The sequence below is a fragment of the Lepisosteus platostomus genome, chromosome 6 (assembly GCF_059453375.1).
Source record: "Lepisosteus platostomus isolate fLepPlt1 chromosome 6, fLepPlt1.hap1, whole genome shotgun sequence".
Taxonomy (NCBI): Eukaryota; Metazoa; Chordata; class Actinopteri; order Semionotiformes; family Lepisosteidae; genus Lepisosteus; species Lepisosteus platostomus.
Window position 1 is genome coordinate 7,134,988 of NC_142616.1, and position 20,011 is coordinate 7,154,998.

A 20,011-nucleotide genomic window follows, 5' to 3' on the forward strand; every position below is an offset into this window, starting at 1 on the left:
TCAGTTTGTGTCTAATCTGAAAAAAAAACTATTATTATATGCATAGATTTTTTTTTATCTCTACGTATCCTGAGTTGTTTGACTATCTTTCTAACATTGTGAATTTGCATCTTCACCATGCTGATTTTCTCCAATCATGTGGTTTAGTGGTCTGGACCGTGATTGGCCAGTGGCCTGTGCTGATTTGCATATTATCGGCCCTGGATCAGCTTGTGGGCATCAGCTGTGTGAGTTTGAGTCACATTAACAGAGCAAGGAGTTTACACTAGAGGCGGAATAAAAACTCATATCAATATGCTGCTTCCAAGGCTTTAAATACAATTACGTGTTTATAACAGGTCGTTAATAGTGGCTCTGTGGCTGAGGATCTGCGCCTGTGGCCGAAAGGTTGCCGGTTCAAATCCCACAGCTGGCAGAGGAATCCTACTCCGTTGGGCCCCTGAGCAAGGCCCTTTACCCCAACTGCTCCAGGGGCGCTGTACAAAGGCAGACCCTGCACTCTGACCCCAGGCTCTCTCCCTGTCTGTGTGTCTCATGGAGAGCAAGCTGGGGTATGTGAGAAGACAAATTCCTAATGCAAGGAATTGTAAAGGGTTAATAAAGTGATATTATTATTATAGATATAAACGAATAAAGCATTAAAGTTTATTTTTTAATGCTAATAAAAGTTTTTATAGATTACACAAGAACTCAAAGCATCAATCCTACTAAGTAAGTTTGATTCCCTTAAGATTACTGTTAGAGTTATTCAATTGTATTTAACAATACGGTAAATAAAATGATATTAAAAACAAGGTCTGAATTGTACTCCAGATACCATGTAAGTCTCCTGATGTTCCTGAAAGCGTAGTGTCCTGACGATGACCCCTGAGAGACTGTCAGCAGGTCAGCTGTCTGAACGATCTTGAGCGTGAGTGAATATCGGGGAACCCGAGGTCAGGATATTAAATACACCCCAAAATAAAATACTAGCGCATCGATTCCGAATGTGCAGACAAGCCTTTCTCTTCTTCCTTTGTGCTTTCGTTACAAACGCGAGCGATCTGGTTGTTATTACAAAACGAAGCAGTGTTAAAATTAGCGACAGTTTGTGAGGCAGTACCCACGAGTCCATGTGCAGTATAAGAAGATGTACTGTAGCAAGAGTCTAATAAACATATTTCACCCTCTTTTACTGCTTAAAGCTTTTGTATTTAAATTGTTATCATGTACACTATTGTCACAATGCAACACATTGTATATGGTGTTGATAATGGCTTGTTTAAGGGGTGTATAGTTCACAGTGATGAAATGGAAAAACTGTCAAGCCTGAACAGACAGGAAAATTGCTAAGAGAAAGGGTTTGCCCCCAAACCATCTTGCCTGAGTTAAGATAAACTCTAGTTTTCTGACATTTTTTACTTAAATTATATTTAACCTTAAATCTGATCATATCATATTTTAGCTTCAAAAGGTGTGCATGTCAATAATGCATATAATTATTATTACATATTATTATAAACTATTACACAAATTATGACAAAACTTTGTATTTTCCTACTGAAATGTATAAAGGTTTTTATGGTAGCTATGTTTCTATTGAACATTTGCTCATTAATGAGTACAATCACTTTTTGTTTTATTTTTGCTTTGCAAAATTTTGGGATTTGCAATTTTGCCAGGAATATGCAATATATCAGTAAGGAATTAATAAGGTGACCAACACCTACTATGGTTCAATTAAAAATTAGTAACAAAACCCTTATCCAGACCATAGCCTGAACTACACCTCTTACCCCTAGAAGGTAGCTTGTTCCATCTGTAAGATTTTATCAATTCAATAACAACTGGCTTATGATCCATTGATAAAGAGAATTTGAAGTATCCAAAGATTAACACTTTACCATTGGGGCTGCAAAGTCATATACAAACCCCTTTGTAATGTATAACACATAAAGAAAACTTTGATACAGTGTCAATCACCTGCAGCTAAGAGGTCTCAATCACTTAGACATTAATTAGACATTAGTATTAGACATGAATCAGTAGAAAAACAGTAGAGACTTTTACTAAGGACTAATTATATGGCTATTAAGTGCAGTCAGCTATTTGTCAAATTTTATATCATGACTACAGTGCCCTCTTTATGTTTGAAATCTTTGATGACTATCAATGGCTTCTTCAGCATTTACTGGGTTTGCCCTGCAGCTAAGAAGTGTGATGCTGAGCAAATCTTGATTCTTCATCCTGTATCAACTATACGACCTGAAAAAGACTTGAATGGTTCGTTGCTGCGTCATTTTTATGAACATTAGTGTATGTGGGTTTCTTTTTTTCGACTAAGAAAGCATTAACCTCAAAGGGAAATGCCCTCATCTGTCACTTTATTTTTAGTATTGCAAAGGCAAAATTATTTTAAACCCTGTAGCAACAACTGATAGACGTCGGAAAAGACAACGTAAGCAGCGTCCTTGCTTATAACGACGCATTTTAAGCAGTTCATGCTCATTGATTAACTGCTTTGTTTTTATTCGTAGGCTCTTTGGTTGTGCTTTAGACGAGTATCTTATCTACTGTATATTCGTATTTTATGTAGCTACTATGTTACTGTTATGTCGGTAAAGGCTCCGTATTTTGAAGTGTTAATATTAGTGTGGAGCAAATCGATTTACTTATTATTTAATGTAAATTCATTGTTAGGTGATACTGAAAATGAGAGTAAAGTTTTTTAATTCTCTATTTGAGCTCAACTCTTCAGAGATCAGATAGCGCTGCGCTCTAATTTCAGAAACCTGGGCGGCAACGTTGAGGTTTGTCTTACTAAAAAAAAACAATCAAAACCTAGTGCGTGTGCACCGCGATTTAAGAACAACACACTCAAAATTATTTTATTAAAAAATACTTATAATTACATTTCACCCTGAGCCTACTGGATCTGGGTTTTAACGTTAGTTCTTTCTTTCTTTTATTCACTGCGAGACTAAGCGGTCAGGGACCGCTTCTTTCAGCTTTGTTTTTTTTTTTCACTAGTGCATTTTATTCAGATCATCTGTAAATTGCACAACTTTTTTTTTTATAATTCACGGTATCACCTCAAGCTGGCACACTTATCTTGTGCTCTTTCGGTGGTTTAGAGACGCCTCTCAGGCTCACAAATCGAAGCGGGCTGCCCCCCCTTTTATCTAAAAAAGTAAAAATAAACAGAAAAGAGCAAATCCTCATGTTGGGAAAGGTTGTGTGTTTTCTTTTATCTACATGTGAGAGGTGTTAAAAGAGAAAAAATACAAGTTCTGTTTTAGGAAATCAAGGTATTTATGTGAATTAACGTTTTGTAATTAAAAGGCTAACGAATACTAAGGATGAGTGTTAATTAAGACTTGTGAAGAAACAGACACAGCTTCATTGGCATTCCCCATTGGAAATGGTTTCATTGTAAATACATAAGCAACACCATCGCTTATTATTTAATCATCATTATTACAAGCTGGTGACGTCTTTCTTGCTCGGCTGCGATCTGGAAGGGCGTTGCTCTCTGAGGAAGTGGTTCAGCTCTGATGAAGGTCACTGTTGTGTGAAGAGGATGCACCTGCATGGCAACTGACTCTCATGACTCTATCTTTAGTTCACGATGGTGACGTACAGAGTCTTCTGGCTTTTGCTGAGCCTGATCATTTTAATGATTTAATCTTGAAGTAATGGTGCAAGATCACACAGTTATCGTTACAGCTGGTACATATGTTAATGTTTCTTTGATAAACACCTTTTTAACAGAATGCAGATGCTGGCTGGAGCAAAGATTTGAGCTGCAGCTGAAGTCTTTTTTTAAAAAAATGCAACATATCTGATGGACACACAGTAGCTACCCATTTTGAAGCTAAAAAGGAGATTGCATTGAACACATTATATGCTTGCAAATATATATCTATACATATATATTTTGCAGAGGCCTCCAGAAAAGCTCAGGTTGCTGCTAGAAGTGGATGTTAGTGGGACCAGCGGGGGGCACCCAACCTGCGGTCTGGGTGGGTCCTAATGCCCCAGTATAGCGGCGGGGACACTATACTGTAGTGGGCGCCATCTTTCAGATGAGATGTTAAGCTGAGGTCCTGACTCTCAGTGGCCATTAAAGATCCCCGGCCATTTCTCGAGAAGAGTAGGAAGTTGTCCCGTGTCTGGGCCAAATTTCCCCCCTCTGCCTTTACCCTGGCCTCCAAGGTGTCCCCATGTATGACTGGCTTGCACTTGCCCTGCGATGGCCTGGGGCCCTGTCCAGGCTGTACCCTGCTTTGTGCTCGTTGCTTGCTGGGTAGGCTCCGGCTTCCCGCGACACCGTATGGTATAAAGAGGTTTGGTAAATGACATGACAGATTTTGCAGAAACAATAATGATTAACCGACTGCAACTATTTGTTTGAAAATCGAACTAGGTTTAATAAAAAGTTGCTGTGTTCAGCCCTGTATCATTCACTCCTAAGACCAGTGTGCCTGCAGTCACACTGTCCATTTAGTGTACTGGTAGCATTGGAGAAATACTACCTGTTTTCCATACACTACCTATGGACAGCTCTGGTTCTCATGCCACTGATTTGTCAAATTTGTATTAAGTCATGGGTAATGTAGAGACCAAACTTAAATGTCCATATGAAAATCAAAATTGGTAACAGGATTTTGAGGTCATTATTGTATCCACTAACGGTATAGAGATTAGAAATAGTTTAGAATTTTCGGTAGAAATAGTTTAGGACAGTGTAGATGCCTTAAAAGTTCTCAGTCATTAAAAATATCCAACAACTCATTGCAGCTTGATCTGCATTGAAGCGCTTCTTGTGAAAGAGTGTTTACAGTTGAGAGTGTTCAGGGGAGAAAGCTTGTGAGGCTACAGCTCCTCTGAAAGAGACAGAGAATCACAGCTGTCCCCCTGCCCCCGGCCCCCAGCAACCCCTCAAACACCCCAATCTCATCCCTCCACTTTCCTGCCTGCTCTGCACTTGGACCCAGAATTTGGGGTCCAGATACAGGGATGCAAGAGGCCTCTGCTGGGATGTAGCATTTCTATGTCTTACTAACACACACAAAGCCCAAAACCTAACACATGGCATAACATATCTGCCTTCAGAAATCCTAATTGCATCAACATGACACTAAAATGTCTCATTGTTTTAAGTGCATCAGCACCTCTGCATTGTCAGGCTTTTTGGTTCATGTGCAACTAGCACTTCTATTCCAAAGTCCCAGCTATTTTCATGCCCATTAGACCACTGATGTGAAAAAAAAAACATCTTCTATATTCCTATGTTCTCCTGATAAAACTGTACAATGAAGATGACATTCAGTTAAAATAGGGGAGCAAACGTTTAGAAAATCTCCCTGCAATCTTACTGCTGCTCAGTCAAGTAGCTCGTATCAGACTCTAGTGTGTTTTCTCTTGGTTAACTGTGAAACAGCAGGGAGGGGAAGACACCTGGAAGCCATGGGCTGAAACTGAAACAGTTTGCTGAGGGCTAGTAAATGCTTATTACCGGATGAGCCTTATTAGTGATAAAGGAGGTCTGTGTAAATCTTCACAGGGGTATTCCAACATACAGAATTAGAAGAGCTAGTACATAATTTTTACTGTATACAACTGACATATGACTTAGGAGTGTGTCCTATTCTAAAGCATTACCAGAAATGACAGTCCTGACTCAAGAACAGCACAGATCAGGGAAAGGGCTGTTTTTTGTGGGATGTAAACCTGTTAGTAGTCTGATCTGGGCATTAGTCACTTCAGTACATTATTGATTTGTGTGGAGATAATATGTTCTCCCTGTGTTAACTATCAAGGTTTCTGGAAAAATTGGCACTGTTGTGAGTGTGAGTCTGTCTTTGTCTGTGTCTTTCCTGTGATGGACTAGTGTCCCATCCAGGTGGTATTTTGCCTTGCACACATTGCTTGCCACGATAGGCTCTGGCTCACCTGTGACCCCTGTGCTATATAGAGCAGTTAGAATATGGATGGGTGGATAGTGCACTATTAATAGCCATCCATCCTAATAATAATAATTAATAATCACTTACACTTATATAGTGCTTTTCTGGACAGTCAACTCAGAGCGCTTTACAGGTAATGGGGATCCCCCCCACCCCCACCAGTGTGCAGCCCCGCCTGGATGATGCTCCAGTACTCTCCCCACACACCAGCTCTCAGTGGGGAGGAGAGCAGAGTGATGAAGCCAGTTCAGAGAGGGGGATTATTAGGGGACCATGATTGGTAAAGACCAGAGAGAAATTTGGCCAAGACACCAGGGTTACACCCCTACTCTTTTCAAGAAACACCCTGGGAATTTTAATGACCTCAGTTTTTCCCCATAACTATACTGGGGCATTAGGACCCACACAGACCACAGGGTGAGCACCCCCTCTACTGGCCCAACTAACACCTCTTCCAGCAGCAACCTGAGCTTTCCCAGGAGTCTCTCATCCAGGTACTGACCAGGCTCACAGCTGCTGAGCTTCAGTGGGGCTGCCAGCTGGGAGCTGCAGGGTGATAGGGCTGCTGGCGTTCTAAGAAGCTCTGTTGTTGAAATATCATTATAGTTTCACAATCACTGGCTGTATCCCACTATGCTCACTTGCAGTTTGCACCCATATGTGCTCAAGCGGAATGAAAATTACCCCAATTCTTTGCGGAATGGTGACGTTTCATGTTGTAGCCTATCAAATCGGAGAGAAGTTGCCATGGAGAATAAAAGATTCACGTGTTAGTAAAAATCAACTTTTTACAGTTTTAAATGTCATAATATTTATATGTGAAAAAAACATTTCATTACGCTATTTCAGAGTCTATTTTAGATTTGTCCTGTATGTATTTTAGGTACGAAGTTTTGACGTACAGTAAAACTTATGTCATCTTCCCATTACGACTGAAGAATATTCGTTTACCTTGCCGTGTACACGGAATAGCACAAAGTTTTAAGATATTGACAAGTTTATCTCATTTCGTTTACTGTGAATGAACGCGTTATCTTCCTCTTACTATCATTTTTGTACTGGGATAGACGAGATGAACTGTATTTCGTAGTACAAAGCTTTGAATAAACAGCGATATTGCCAAGTGTTCCTTAAGTTTGCATGTTTTGAGTCGAGTCTGATCAACGTGAATGGACACGATGTGTCACTTCTTTTGTGCAGGGATAGACGAGATTAAATTTAATTTAATCAATCTGCGAGCGGAGAATGAAAAACAAAAATATGTAAAAAAATATCTGCAAACATGCACTTGGCCACTGGAAAAGAGGCCTCATGAACATATATCGGTGGAGCGGTGGCTCTGTGGCTAAGGATCTGTGCCTGTGTCTGGAAGGTTGCCGCTTCAAATCCTCCGGCTGGCAGAGGAATCCTACTCCGTTGGGCCCCATGAGCAAGGCCCTTAACCCCAGCTGCTCCAGGGGTGCTGTACAATGGCTGACCCTGCGCTCTGACCCCAAGCTTCTCTCACCCTGTCTGTGTGTCTAATGGAGAGCAAAGCTGGGGTATGTGAAAAGACAATTCCTAATGCAAATAATTGTATATGACTAATAATGTGATGTTATATAACATTTTGACTGTGAGGCAAGTAACCAGCTTGTGATGTCATAAGAGGTTGTCCCATTACCTTATTTTTAATGGCGCGCACTTGAGTCCACACTTGCGCTACGTCACAGAAGTGCAAGAACTGGGACACGGCCAGTTTGTCAAAATGAAAACAAATGACCGCACCACCAAGAACGAGAGTGAGAACACACTTCAGGTAAGGAGAGAACAGAAAAAAACACTCACCTGGTACCCGTCTGGCACAAATAGGTTTGGATTGTTTAGCAGCCTGAGCAGAATGTTCACTCCAGATACATCACAGACCAATAGTAAAGACCTAGCACTGTTTTAAGTAAGACAGCTCTGAATCGGGATGAACCTGCTCTAGAGAAAAGATCCTCTAAGGCTGGGGTGCAGAATCAGAGAAGTAGGATGGTAATTAATGAAAAAAAGCCGAAGGTGTGGGAACCCCTGAAGAAACAATTCAAGTTCCGCAGGAGAGAACCGTCTGTTGCAGGCAGTGCGTTTTTTTTTAATCCTTTCGCAATTCGGGCTTTCTCTGAGTTGGTTAGCAGCGCCACCTGGTCTCAACCAACGAGAGCTGCCGGCGTTACACAGGGTCGCAGCAAATGGAATAATGAGAGGATTTTTAAAAACTGTGCCATTACAGGCCCCTTTCAGTCAACAGAGCAGGGAAGGGACCGAGACATTCTTTAGCCAGGATATTGAGAGAGGCAGTACTTTAATCACATTCGTAAACTTTTATAACCACTTTTTTCCAAATGCAAAAGCTAGCACTATGACCTTTGATATTATGTATTGATAGGAACACCAATATACAAGGTGCAATATTCATGAGGGATGGTATTATAACATTATATATTGTCTCTATGAAGCTTTTATGCTGAGTGCCTAGGACAACAGTCTGAATTATGCTCTTTATATTTGACAGCTCAGGTCTGCACAGGTTGCACTCATGCCATCTGAAGACTCTACAGTTGAAATGTTGTGTGTCTTTTCTTCTCTTTTCAGCATTAAATAAACCTTTACTTGTTCCTTTGCAGCCTACGCATGCTGACACAGCTACCTACAGTACCTGAACTACTCATATCTAGAGAAGAGAATTAATCATTTCTAAGTACCAATGTGAAAGTACATGAAGGACAGCTAGATGTTCCGACTACTGCATATGATGAACAAACAGAATTATTGGGACTGATATTTGAGAATATTTTAACCATTTCACCACCCCCAAATTACCCCCCAAGAAAATATTGAAGGGTTTGCACTAACCAGCACAGAATCAGAATATTTTGTCAGCCCTGGATTTGTGATATGCATCTTATTAGCTTTACAATACTAAATTATGAAATAAAAGCAGACATACAGAATCTGAAACACGTGGTGTTTGCAGGGTGATACTTGATTTATATAATTGATGCATTTGCAAAATGTGCTGTATGAGTACAATAACCAGGTCTGGTCACATGTGAGCAGATGACACAACAAACGCCACACCCTCTTCCCCGATAAAACCACAGCACTGAGGACGAGTATGGCAACAACGATCACCAGCTGCCAGGGATGATGTTCCTCCTCATGAGTCTCGCTCTTTATCTGTGGGCACACTGCTCCCTCTGGACATGTGGGTATCAGCTGCAGGGCATTTCCTCCGACTGTCGTTATTGTCCTCAAGGCTTCGCCAATGCTTATGTTAATTAAGGGGCTGCTGTGTGGTTTTATTTCTACTTATTGTCTGTACCCCCAGGTGCTGACTCCAGCATCGTGCTCAGTCAGACGGCCTCAGAAGTCCCAAGGCCAGGAGAGGCTCTGAAGCGGTCATGTGAAGTCACTGGGTTTGATGTCAACGGCTACTGGATGGTGTGGGTTCAGCAGACAGCCCCAGGGAAAGCCTTGGAATGGCTGGCCAGTGTAGGCGCTAGTACTTGTCCAGAGTACCACGCTGATGCCATCAAAGTGTAACGAACAGTTCTTTCCGGACCCTATGCGGACGACACAATCCGAAAAAGTGGGGAAACACTGGGAAAACGTCATGCAGGAATACGGGGCTGAAAACAGGGGGGGCGTGTCCAAAGTGCGCTGGTGCACGGGGGAGGTGTGGCCGAGGCAAACAATCCAAAAGAATAATCCTAAGAGAGTATCCAAAACACATGGGAAAGTCCAAAACCAGGAGATCCATCAAAACAAGGAATTAAAACCAGAAACCGGGTCGGAACCGGCGGACAGGGAACGGGAATGGGAATGAGAATGAGAATGGGAACAGAGGTTAAAATCTTAACGGGACCAGGCACTTCCAGGTCCCAGACTCGCACGGTACGGAAACCAGATGCAGAGCCCGGATGAGCGTCAGCGCCTGGCTTTTAAGGTGGGCTGGGAATAGGAATCAGGTGCACAGAATAAAGTCTTAAGTGAAAGGGCTGGAGCACCCTTAAGGAGGGGGGACTATAATCGTGACACAAAGGCCGTTTCAGAGCCTCCAAAGACTTTTCCCGACACATTTTCTTCCTGCAAATGAACAGCCTAAAAGCAGAAGACAGACTACTACTGCGCCAGAGAGTCACAGTGAGAGACGTTCATCCAGGAACTGTACAAGAACCTCCCCAGTGACACAAACTGAAAGCTCAGCATGGCAAGGCAGCATGTTCCAACACTGCTATACTGATGACTCAGACAAGGGCACATGTGGGCGCCCTGCTGGACATCCACACAGTTCAACTGCGTTGCTGGAGTAGGTGTTGCCTTCAGAGATCGGTGCCATGAAGTGAGAAGCATCATGGTTACTGTACATAAGCACTCCAGTGCAAATCACTTCTTCACATACTTCCCTATTACACTGCTTCCCTGGAAAAAGGACAAATAAACCTTTCACCACAGCTACATATCATGGGAAAAGCACACTGATGTGATAGGGAAAGAATCTTGGTGATATCACGATTGAAAGCACAGTGACAGTAAAGCACAAATACCGTATATATCGTGACATTTGACCTGTGAGTGTTCCCCATCCCATCATTTATATAACTAAAGTTTTACCTCCTGTATTTCTTAAATGTTTTTGCAGTTTTTGCTTGGTCATGGCCACATGCAAAGCGTCCTGTGGATGAGGAATTAACTGGCTATTCCACACCTGCACAGCAAAAGGGCTTCAGATGTCAGTGAGCTTAAAAAGAGACTGCTCGTATTATACCTGAAAACAAAAGCAATCTATTCTTGTTTTGTACTTTGATCAAATCTTAAGTGAAATCTGCAAAGGTTTTAGCGGTGTTCCAGTGCGAATGCTCACATCAATGGGCTTTGACTGCACCACCAGGGGGCAGCATTGCCTAAGATTTTTATTACCATTTTTGTTGAGACGCCAGGAACGAACACATGGCACTGGGGTTGTTAAATATGACTGGATTATTCATCCAAAACACCCTAAGCAATGATAGTTTTTTTTTTGTCAAGTGTGTCAAGGACACCCTCTGACATTTGTCTAGGGAGTTACTAATATGAAGGAACAAGAAAAGGTTTATTCCATGCTGAAAAGAAAAGAGACAACATTCTTAGCTCTTTACTTTTCTTTTCAGCATGGAATAAATCTTTTCTTGTTCCTTTGCAGCTTATGCACGCTGACGCAGCTACCTACATGAACTGTTACTAGTATGAAGTCATCACCTGCTCCATGACCAGTAACGATATGCACTGGATTCGCCAGGCTCTTGGGAAAGGGCTGGAGTGGATTGGTGCAATCTGGTATGGTGGAGGCACAGCTTAAACCGATCTACTTAATTCACCGGGTCATCATCAGCAGAGACAGATCCAGTAACATCCTGTATTTACAGCTGACCAGCCAGAGCACTGAGGACACAGCTCTGTATTACTGTGCAAAATCTTGCATGATAAAAATTCTGAAATCTATCACTTTAATAACTCTATAGAATAATGAAAATGTTATTTAAAATGTTTTCCATAAAATGTTTTTTCTCTCAGATTTAGCACTTTCCATTGTCTGTAGTGTAAGATTGTGGGAGTGGAAGGGGCCACGGTGAGCACCGGTAAAAAGTCAACGCCCCTAACCGAGGGATGGAAGCACCGGTGTGTGGTCAGCAAGAACCGAAAATAACACAAAAAGGGGGGAAAATGAGAACAAAAAGCAAAAAGAAAAAATGTGCAGCTGTGTATCACCCAGGCTGGGCTTACCCTATTCAACGGGCTCCCGTCTGGGAAAAAGAACATAGCAGCAAACTGGACTTAATTGTTTAATGGGTTCCAGTCTGGTCGAGCTGGGAGCGCAAGTCCAAAACTAGATAGACAGATACTTTATTGATCCCGTGAGGGAAATTGCAGTGCAACAGCAGCTTAACACAGACAACAAGCAACAGTGTAACGAATGATACAATAATAATAATACAATACAATCAGTACAGTGAGAAGTGCACTACGAAGAGTTACTCACAGTCCAGGACACACAAAGAACAAACCAGAACAGACTCAACATGTGAAAAAGGTCAGCCTGCCGCCAGGTAGAGATACATGACAGGACAGGCAAAGAGAAAAAGAAGGAAAACGATGGCCTTACGCTGGTCCAATCCCCCTCTGGGACTGCCAGTGGAAGTTCGTCCCCTTCCGGGGTGGTCCTGCTCGTCCCTCTGGGGAGGTGTTCAGTGTGTCTTTAAAGAGCCCTCACAGCTGTGGCTCCTCCTCAAGCAGCCAGAACAGCTGTGGCTATTAAGGCAACGCATCGCCCTTCATCCAGTCCTCCACCTCCACACTAAACACGCCCCCGCGTACTGCCACAGGGGTCATATGCAAAACAGCGCTGTAAAAAAAACATTTTGCTTCTCACTTCAGTGTCTAGTATGACCGATACCGTTCCTGTCAGTGTATGATGGTACATGAAATCTTTACTCGTGCATTACTGGCTGAAGCCTTGACCTCCCAATAAGGAAACTTTTGTGAAGTCCAAGATTAGTGATGATCAGCATCTGTGCAACCACTTCGTAGAATCGAACCACCAAGAGTTCAATCTTTTGTTTTTACAGTAAGTAACACTCAGTGAGCAACAATTGAACCAATAATCCACATATAACAGATTAATGTGTTTTACGGTTTGAGTTCTTTGCCAGCAAGTATTCACATCTATATCTCTCATTCCTTTATCGTCCAGTAGGTGGCAGCATTGAAGCACAGTGAACTTCAACATCACTTTACCTTGAATTGGATCCCTCAACCAGACCTGTAGTGTCTATTCTTTCCACTGTGTTGAAAGTTGTTAAAGGGCACAATCTTCCAGGAGAAATGGGCTCTGGAGGGCTGGTGGACTTGAGGTACTAAGAGGCACTGAAAAGCTGGAAAGTCATATTTTTCACAAAGGTTTTCACATGCTGCCTTGAGCTCCTGTTGACAATGAAATCAAACTAAAGCAATAAAATTATTTTTGGAAGTGCTTATGAAAAGGAATCTGATTCTTGTATTGCTTCAACAATGTCCTTCACATGATTGGTTTGGGAGTCCAAAGTCTATTTAGAATCTATCTTATTGCATCTTAGTCATTATTGTATGAGTTTCTATAGCATGAAGGCTGTAAAAAGTTATCATTTATAGATAAAAAATATCACAACACACAAACTCGTAAAAAAGATCTAGTCATCCTCTTGTCTTCTGGAAGGCAATTGATTTATCTGAATTACACTGGAACACTAGATAAGAGAAACATACAATTTGATATTAGATTAGATTACATTAAATATGTGATTGTTGTGTGCTGTTAAGGATACTGAAATATATGTATACAGTATATGAATTTCTCCCTAAGCCAAGTGCTGTGTGACTCTTTGTCACAGCATGATAATGTGTTTCTTTTAAAAATACACTCAAATCAGTTGTAACATGTTATATCCTCAGGACACCCGTTTCTTAGTTCTTCTTGTTTGGTCCACTGGTTTTGTGATAAAGGTCAGAAAGGATAAATATATTCTTTCTGATCTATTGTGTTCCAACAGCTCCCTCTTTTGACAGCCATAATGTACAGTACCATGAACATCACCTGACTGACATCAGTGATGACCTTCAGCACAGCAGACAGAGGGGCAATACAGTCTGAACTGATACTCTGCTCTAACCAGTGGAAATGCCATGTGCTGTAATGTAGGTGTGGGTTTTATTGTACTGTGAATACAAAATAAAAGTTTACCTACAGGAGGACAGTGTGCAACATATGCTGTATTTACTAAGGTGTTGAAATCTTACTATTTGAATATTGAAGACTTATGCAAATCACACACACACACTCTTTACTGATAAATACAGCTGCTCCTGATCTAACAGAAGTCATTCAATCCTGATCACTCAGCCTCAAACACAATGCAGGTTCTCCTGTGTTTAACGGTTCTGGTTCTGTTCGTACAGGGTAAGAACAGTTACTATTGTTTTCAAATCTTGTGTTTCTTCCCTTAATTGCAAAGACAATTACAATGTTTTAACTGACTGTAATATACTGTGTTCTTTTCATGTAGAACTGCACTGTGTCCAGTTAACACAGTCGGCATCGGAAATCGGAAAGCCAGGACAGTCCCTACGGTTGTCCTGCCAGGTGTCTGGATACTCCCTGACTGATAGCAGCTATGCTACACACTGGATCCGACAGCCCCCTGGGAAGGGTCTGGAATGGCTGGGATATTATCATATTTATGGCAACAGCTACGCGCCCTCAGTCCAGGGCCGGTTCACCATCAGTACAGACTCCGGGAGCACAGTCTACTTACAGATGACAAGCCTGAAAGCTGAAGACAGTGGCATCTATTACTGTGCCCGAGACTCACAGTGAGGAAGTGCAATTCGCTGACAGTACAAAAACACACTGAGAGAGAACCCTAATTACTTACAAAGAAAACATGAGTTCAATACAGTAATGGCTGTCCAATAGGAAAATCAATAAGTCCTGTCTACCTTGAAATACAGATAGAAATCTTAAAATTGTCCTTTCTTTATATATGAATCTTTGCTCACCTCTTTCACCCACCCTGACAGAGTCTCCTCACTGTCACCCCTCTCACCCCCCTGACAGAGTCTCCTCACTGTCACCCCCTCTCACCCCCCTGACAATCCCCTCACTGTCACCCCCTCTCACCTCCCTGACAGAGTCCCCTCACTGTCACCCCCTCTCACCCCCCTGACAGAGTCCCCTCACTGTCACCCCATCTCACCCCCCTGACAGAGTCCCCTCACTGTCACCCCCTCTCACCCCCCTGACAGAGTCCCCTCACTGTCACCCCCTCTCACCTCCCTGACAGTCCCCTCACTGTCACCCCCTCTCACCCCCCTGACAGAGTCCCCACACTGTCACCCCTCTCACCCCCCTGACAGAGTCCCCTCACTGTCACCCCCTCTCACCCCCCTGACAGAGTCCCCTCACTGTCACCCCCTCTCACCCCCCTGACAGAGTCCCCTCACTGTCACCCCCTCTCACCCCCCTGACAGAGTCCCCCACCTGTCACCCCTCTCACCCCCCTGACAGAGTCCCTTCACTGTCACCCCATCTCACCCCCCTGACAGAGTCTCCTCACTGTCACCCCTCTCACCCCCCTGACAGAGTCCTCTCACTGTCACCCCCTCTCACCCCCCTGACAGAGTCCCCTCACTGTCACCCCTCTCACCCCCCTGACAGAGTCTCCTCACTGTCACCCCTCTCACCCCCCTGTCAGAGTCCCCTCACTGTCACCCCTCTCACCCCCCTGTCAGAGTCCCCTCACTGTCACCCCCTCTCACCCCCCTGACAGAGTCCCTTCACTGTCACCCCATCTCACCCCCCTGACAGAGTCTCCTCACTGTCACCCCATCTCACCCCCCTGACAGAGTCTCCTCACTGTCACCCCTCTCACCCCCCTGACAGAGTCCCCTCACTGTCACCCCCTCTCACCCCCCTGACAGAGTCCCCTCACTGTCACCCCTCTCACCCCCCTGACAGAGTCTCCTCACTGTCACCCCTCTCACCCCCCTGACAGAGTCCCCTCACTGTCACCCCCTCTCACCCCCCTGACAGAGTCCCCTCACTGTCACCCCTCTCACCCCCCTGACAGAGTCCCCTCACTGTCACCCCCTCTCACCCCCCTGACAGTCCCCTCACTGTCACCCCTCTCACCCCCCTGACACAGTCCCCTCTCTGTCACCCCTCTCACTCCCCTGACAGAGTCCCCTCTCTGTCACCCCTCTCACCCCCCTGACAGAGTCCCCTCACTGTCACCCCTCTCACCCCCCTGACAGAGTCCCCTCACTGTCACCCCTCTCACCCCCCTGACAGAGTCCCCACACTGTCACCCCTCTCACCCCCCTGACAGAGTCCCCACACTGTCGCCCCTCTCACCTCCCTGACACAGTCCCCTCACTGTCACCCCTCTCACCCCCCTGACAGAGTCCCCACACTGTCACCCCTCTCACCCCCCTGACAGTCCCCTCACTGTCACCCCTCTCACCCCCCTGACAGAGTCCCCTCACTGTCACCCCCTCTCACCCCCCTGACAATCCCCTCACTGTCACCCCCTCTCACCCCCCTGACAGTCCCCTCACTGTCACCCCCTCTCACCCCCCTGACAGAGTCCCCTCACTGTCACCCCTCTCACCCCCCTGACAGTCCCCTCACTGTCACCCCTCTCACCCCCCTGACAATCCCCTCACTGTCACCCCCTCTCACCCCCCTGACAATCCCCTCACTGTCACCCCCTCTCACCCCCCTGACAGTCCCCTCACTGTCACCCCCTCTCACCCCCCTGACAGAGTCCCCTCACTGTCACCCCCTCTCACCCCCCTGACAATCCCCTCACTGTCACCCCCTCTCACCCCCCTGACAGTCCCCTCACTGTCACCCCCTCTCACCCCCCTGACACAGTCCCCTCACTGTCGCCCAAAAACAGAAGAGTCATGCAATATTTCAGCTTTTCACATGCTACCTTGAACTACCGATGTTTGGCTTTGCAATTTTCTTTCCCATATTGCTGTTTTTTTTAAAACTTGCTATTGTCTCATAAAGATCATACAGATATTGTAAACTGTACTCTAAAATCCTAAAAAGAAAATAAGAATTCCTGAATAGTATTCATCACTCAGTTCCCTGTACTGTCTTTTCCATTGCAGGTGCATAACCTGTAACAGGGGGTCGCTGGTGCACAGTAAACTGGAACAAACCCAATCTCAGTTAATCCTATTTTATGAGCTTTCAAACGGCAAACAGCTCCTCCAAGTGGTATCTATTTACCCTGCCTTATTTTTCCTTAATTCTTAGGTCGACCAGATGTCCCCATGGTTTATAGCAGGGGTCTCCAATCCTGGTCCTGGAGAGCCCTAGTCCAATTAGTCTCATAGGTCACACCAAATCAGAGAGCCTCCAGCCCTGGTCCTGGAGAGCCCCTGTCCAGTTAGTCTTGCAGGTCACCTTTTTTTACAGATGGGAAGATCTGTGTGCTATTTGTCAATTAACCAATAAAGCATCAGTCCATTTAAGAGACCCCAGTTCTCTAATGGCTAAAGTGTAGTAAGATTTTATTGCCTACTTTACTGGTTTTAACATTCTTGATTACATTTGATCAATTGATCACAATAAAATGAGTGTCAAATTGATGATGTGATGGTGGTCAAGAGAACCTGGTTGTATGAAACTCCACTGAGTTTTTTTCCTAAAGGTTGAATAATAGTTAAGTCTGCTGCAACAGACAATAGTAGTTTTTGCTATCAAATTCACACAGCAGCAAAAGCTCTTAAATTTTCATTTATCTCTGCTTGTCTTCTTCAATTCCCAAGTGTTCTTATGAGCTTAGAAAACAGGAAACTGGTCACGCCTAGAGCATGATTCAGCTCCTTAGAGAAAACATAGGTCTTTCTGTCTGTCAGGTTTGATATAATATTTTACATTTAAAAAGTGCCACCTCTTCTAAACATTTCACAACTGCTTTTTCTTTTTGTTCTTACTTTTTGTTTAAAGATAACGTGATACTTACGACTAATTTAAACAGTAGAAACAGCACATTATATTGTTAATGCTCACAACACCTATAATTTAGAACTCCTCATTTTTAGATGTTAAAGATGTTTCACACTTTTGCTGTAATGACTGGGCTGGCGTCCTTCTGTTGCCCCTGACAACAGAAACATTCCCACGAGCACTGTCATTCAAACTTTCAATTAAACCTTCAATCGTTCAATCAGGCTCCTGACCTAGTTCCCAATCACACTAATCATCTCTCTATTTAAGTCTGTTCAGAACGCCGAATCTCCACTCCATCACTAGAGCTAAACCTCATGAACCCAATGATTGCTTTCCTCTCACTATCAAGTTAATAACTTTCTTATTTTCTGATCTTTAAACTCTGATTGTCTGATCCTGAAATATTTTTTTTTCCATTTTAATTTATTTGCCTTCCTATGTCTACTCACCAGCCTGTCGTTTTCTTTATTTTTGGCTGGGGAGCCACGTGTCCCTTTTTATTTATTTATTTTTTCCTTTCTTTTGCTCAAATTCTCCTGCTTTTTAATTCGGCCCCACCTCTATCATCAGCCTGCATTCGATCCTCACTAACTCCTTTATTAACCTCTAAAGGTATTCTAAGTCCTGTGCCTGGGCTTCAACTATATCTCCTGCTGCAGAACTCTTATGCAGAATTAATAATTAATAATTAATAGGTTAACCAATTAACAATCCATATGATAATTGGTAATCCTATAGTTTATAGTGGATATAATATATTCAGGTTGCTCTTACATATTGTTAGTATTTAAAAGAGTTAATTAATTCCTTTGCAATAAGACAAAGTACAAAACACTGCACTCAGCCAAGGACAGAGAGTGAAATGGGAATCTGCAGGCTGGCAGATCACACGCATCTGCGATGTTTCCATGGTACCTGGTGTCTCTGTCACACATGCAAATCTAGCAGAGCTGTGTTTCCTATTTAAACCCAGCAGGAGCTGCTGAGCTGTAGAAGCCCCAGGCGCTGCCCCTGTCACTGTGTGAAGAACAGACTGCGCTCTGCTGCTGGAATCATGACAGCTCCTCTGGCCCTGGGTCTCCTGCTCTCTCTGGCTGCCTTGTCCTGTACGTTCCTGAGGGTGTAACTCTGCTTTATTGGATAACCGAACAGTAATAATTACTACCTTAGAACCTGAATCTATTGAGGACCTCAGAGTCACATTAATTCCCTTGTTGTCTTGCAGGTGTCCAGTCCGATGTTGTGCTGACCCAGTCTGAGTCAGCGGTGGTCACACCCGGAGGGTCTCACAGATTGAAATGCACAGTTACTGGGTTTAATGTTGCCAGCTATAGCATGTACTGGATTCGCCAGGCTCCTGGGAAAGGGCTGGAGTGGATAGTTTACTTTTACTCCAGTTCTGACAACAGCTACGCCCCGGCTGTACAAGGAAGATTCACGGCCTCGAAGGACAGCAGCAGTTTGTATCTGGACATGACCAGTCTGAGAGCTGAAGACACTGCAGTCTATTACTGCGCGAGAGACACCGTGCAGCAGGTGGCCTGTAGGGTGAGACAAAATCTAGCAGAACTGCCAGTAGTGTTGACAGGCTTTGTGATCCATAGCTTGTCAATGAAAGAAAAATCAATTCTTGATTAAAATCAGTTAAACATTATCCCATCTACATATTAGGAAATGTGAAAACAGGCACATATGTAAATTCAAATTTTAGGTTGTTACTAAGTTATGATAATAATTCTGAGGTTGATGTCCACTGATGTACAGTATTCAAGTTAATGAGGATTTGATGTCCACAGTTAATGGGGTTAAACTCTTACATTCAACACTACATTTCAGGAATCTCTTTTTATTATCTTAATGATTGGAACACTTTCAAATATGATACTGATATTATACAACACTGCTTGGCAAGCAAAGATAAAGATATACATTTGAATTTTTATTATTAGTAGTAATAGCAGCAGTAGTATTTAATCCATTAAAATATATCATCACAGAATGCTTCTACACGCTATGAGGTCATCTTATATTTTGAACAATTTCACACAAAGAATCAATTTCAGATAAAGGGGAAAAATGGGACAGATGAGCCCAGACTTGCTTCAGAGGTCTAAGTGCTAAGAAGAGAGTGCACATAGAAATGAACTGCAGCCAATTCTGAGTTGACTAAGTGGCCCAACTGAGCCAAATATATCCATCCCTCAATCTGTTTAATTTCAGTTTACAAATCACCAATGGAAACCTCAGGACCTAGGAATGGAGTCAAATTGAGGTGCTAATTACTGTACCTCAGGTTAATTGGTCTTATCTAAAAACTCAGAAAAAACCCAGAGGTTCCAGAGGTATCCACAGGACAGGAATACTACAGCTGACAGCAGGGATCTCACTACCAGCGTGTGTGAGGACACTAGTCCTGACTCATACTGTATACCCCCACCTCATCACCAGCTTACAATTACATTTTTGAGAAATGGCCTTTTCACCCCCAATGATGTTTCTAACG

At 43.4% G+C, this 20,011-nt stretch overlaps 1 gene segment (V, D, J or C); it reads left to right on the plus strand.

The window, feature by feature from the left end:
• Positions 1-18,471: 18,471 nt before the first annotated feature.
• LOC148659963 (immunoglobulin gamma-1 heavy chain-like) overlaps positions 18,472-20,011 on the plus strand; it is a 41,648-nt gene continuing 40,108 nt past the window's right edge. The window contains 2 exon segments of the C gene segment in view: positions 18,472-18,614; positions 18,734-19,035. Of these exon segments, the coding sequence occupies positions 18,563-18,614; positions 18,734-19,035 (354 nt within the window).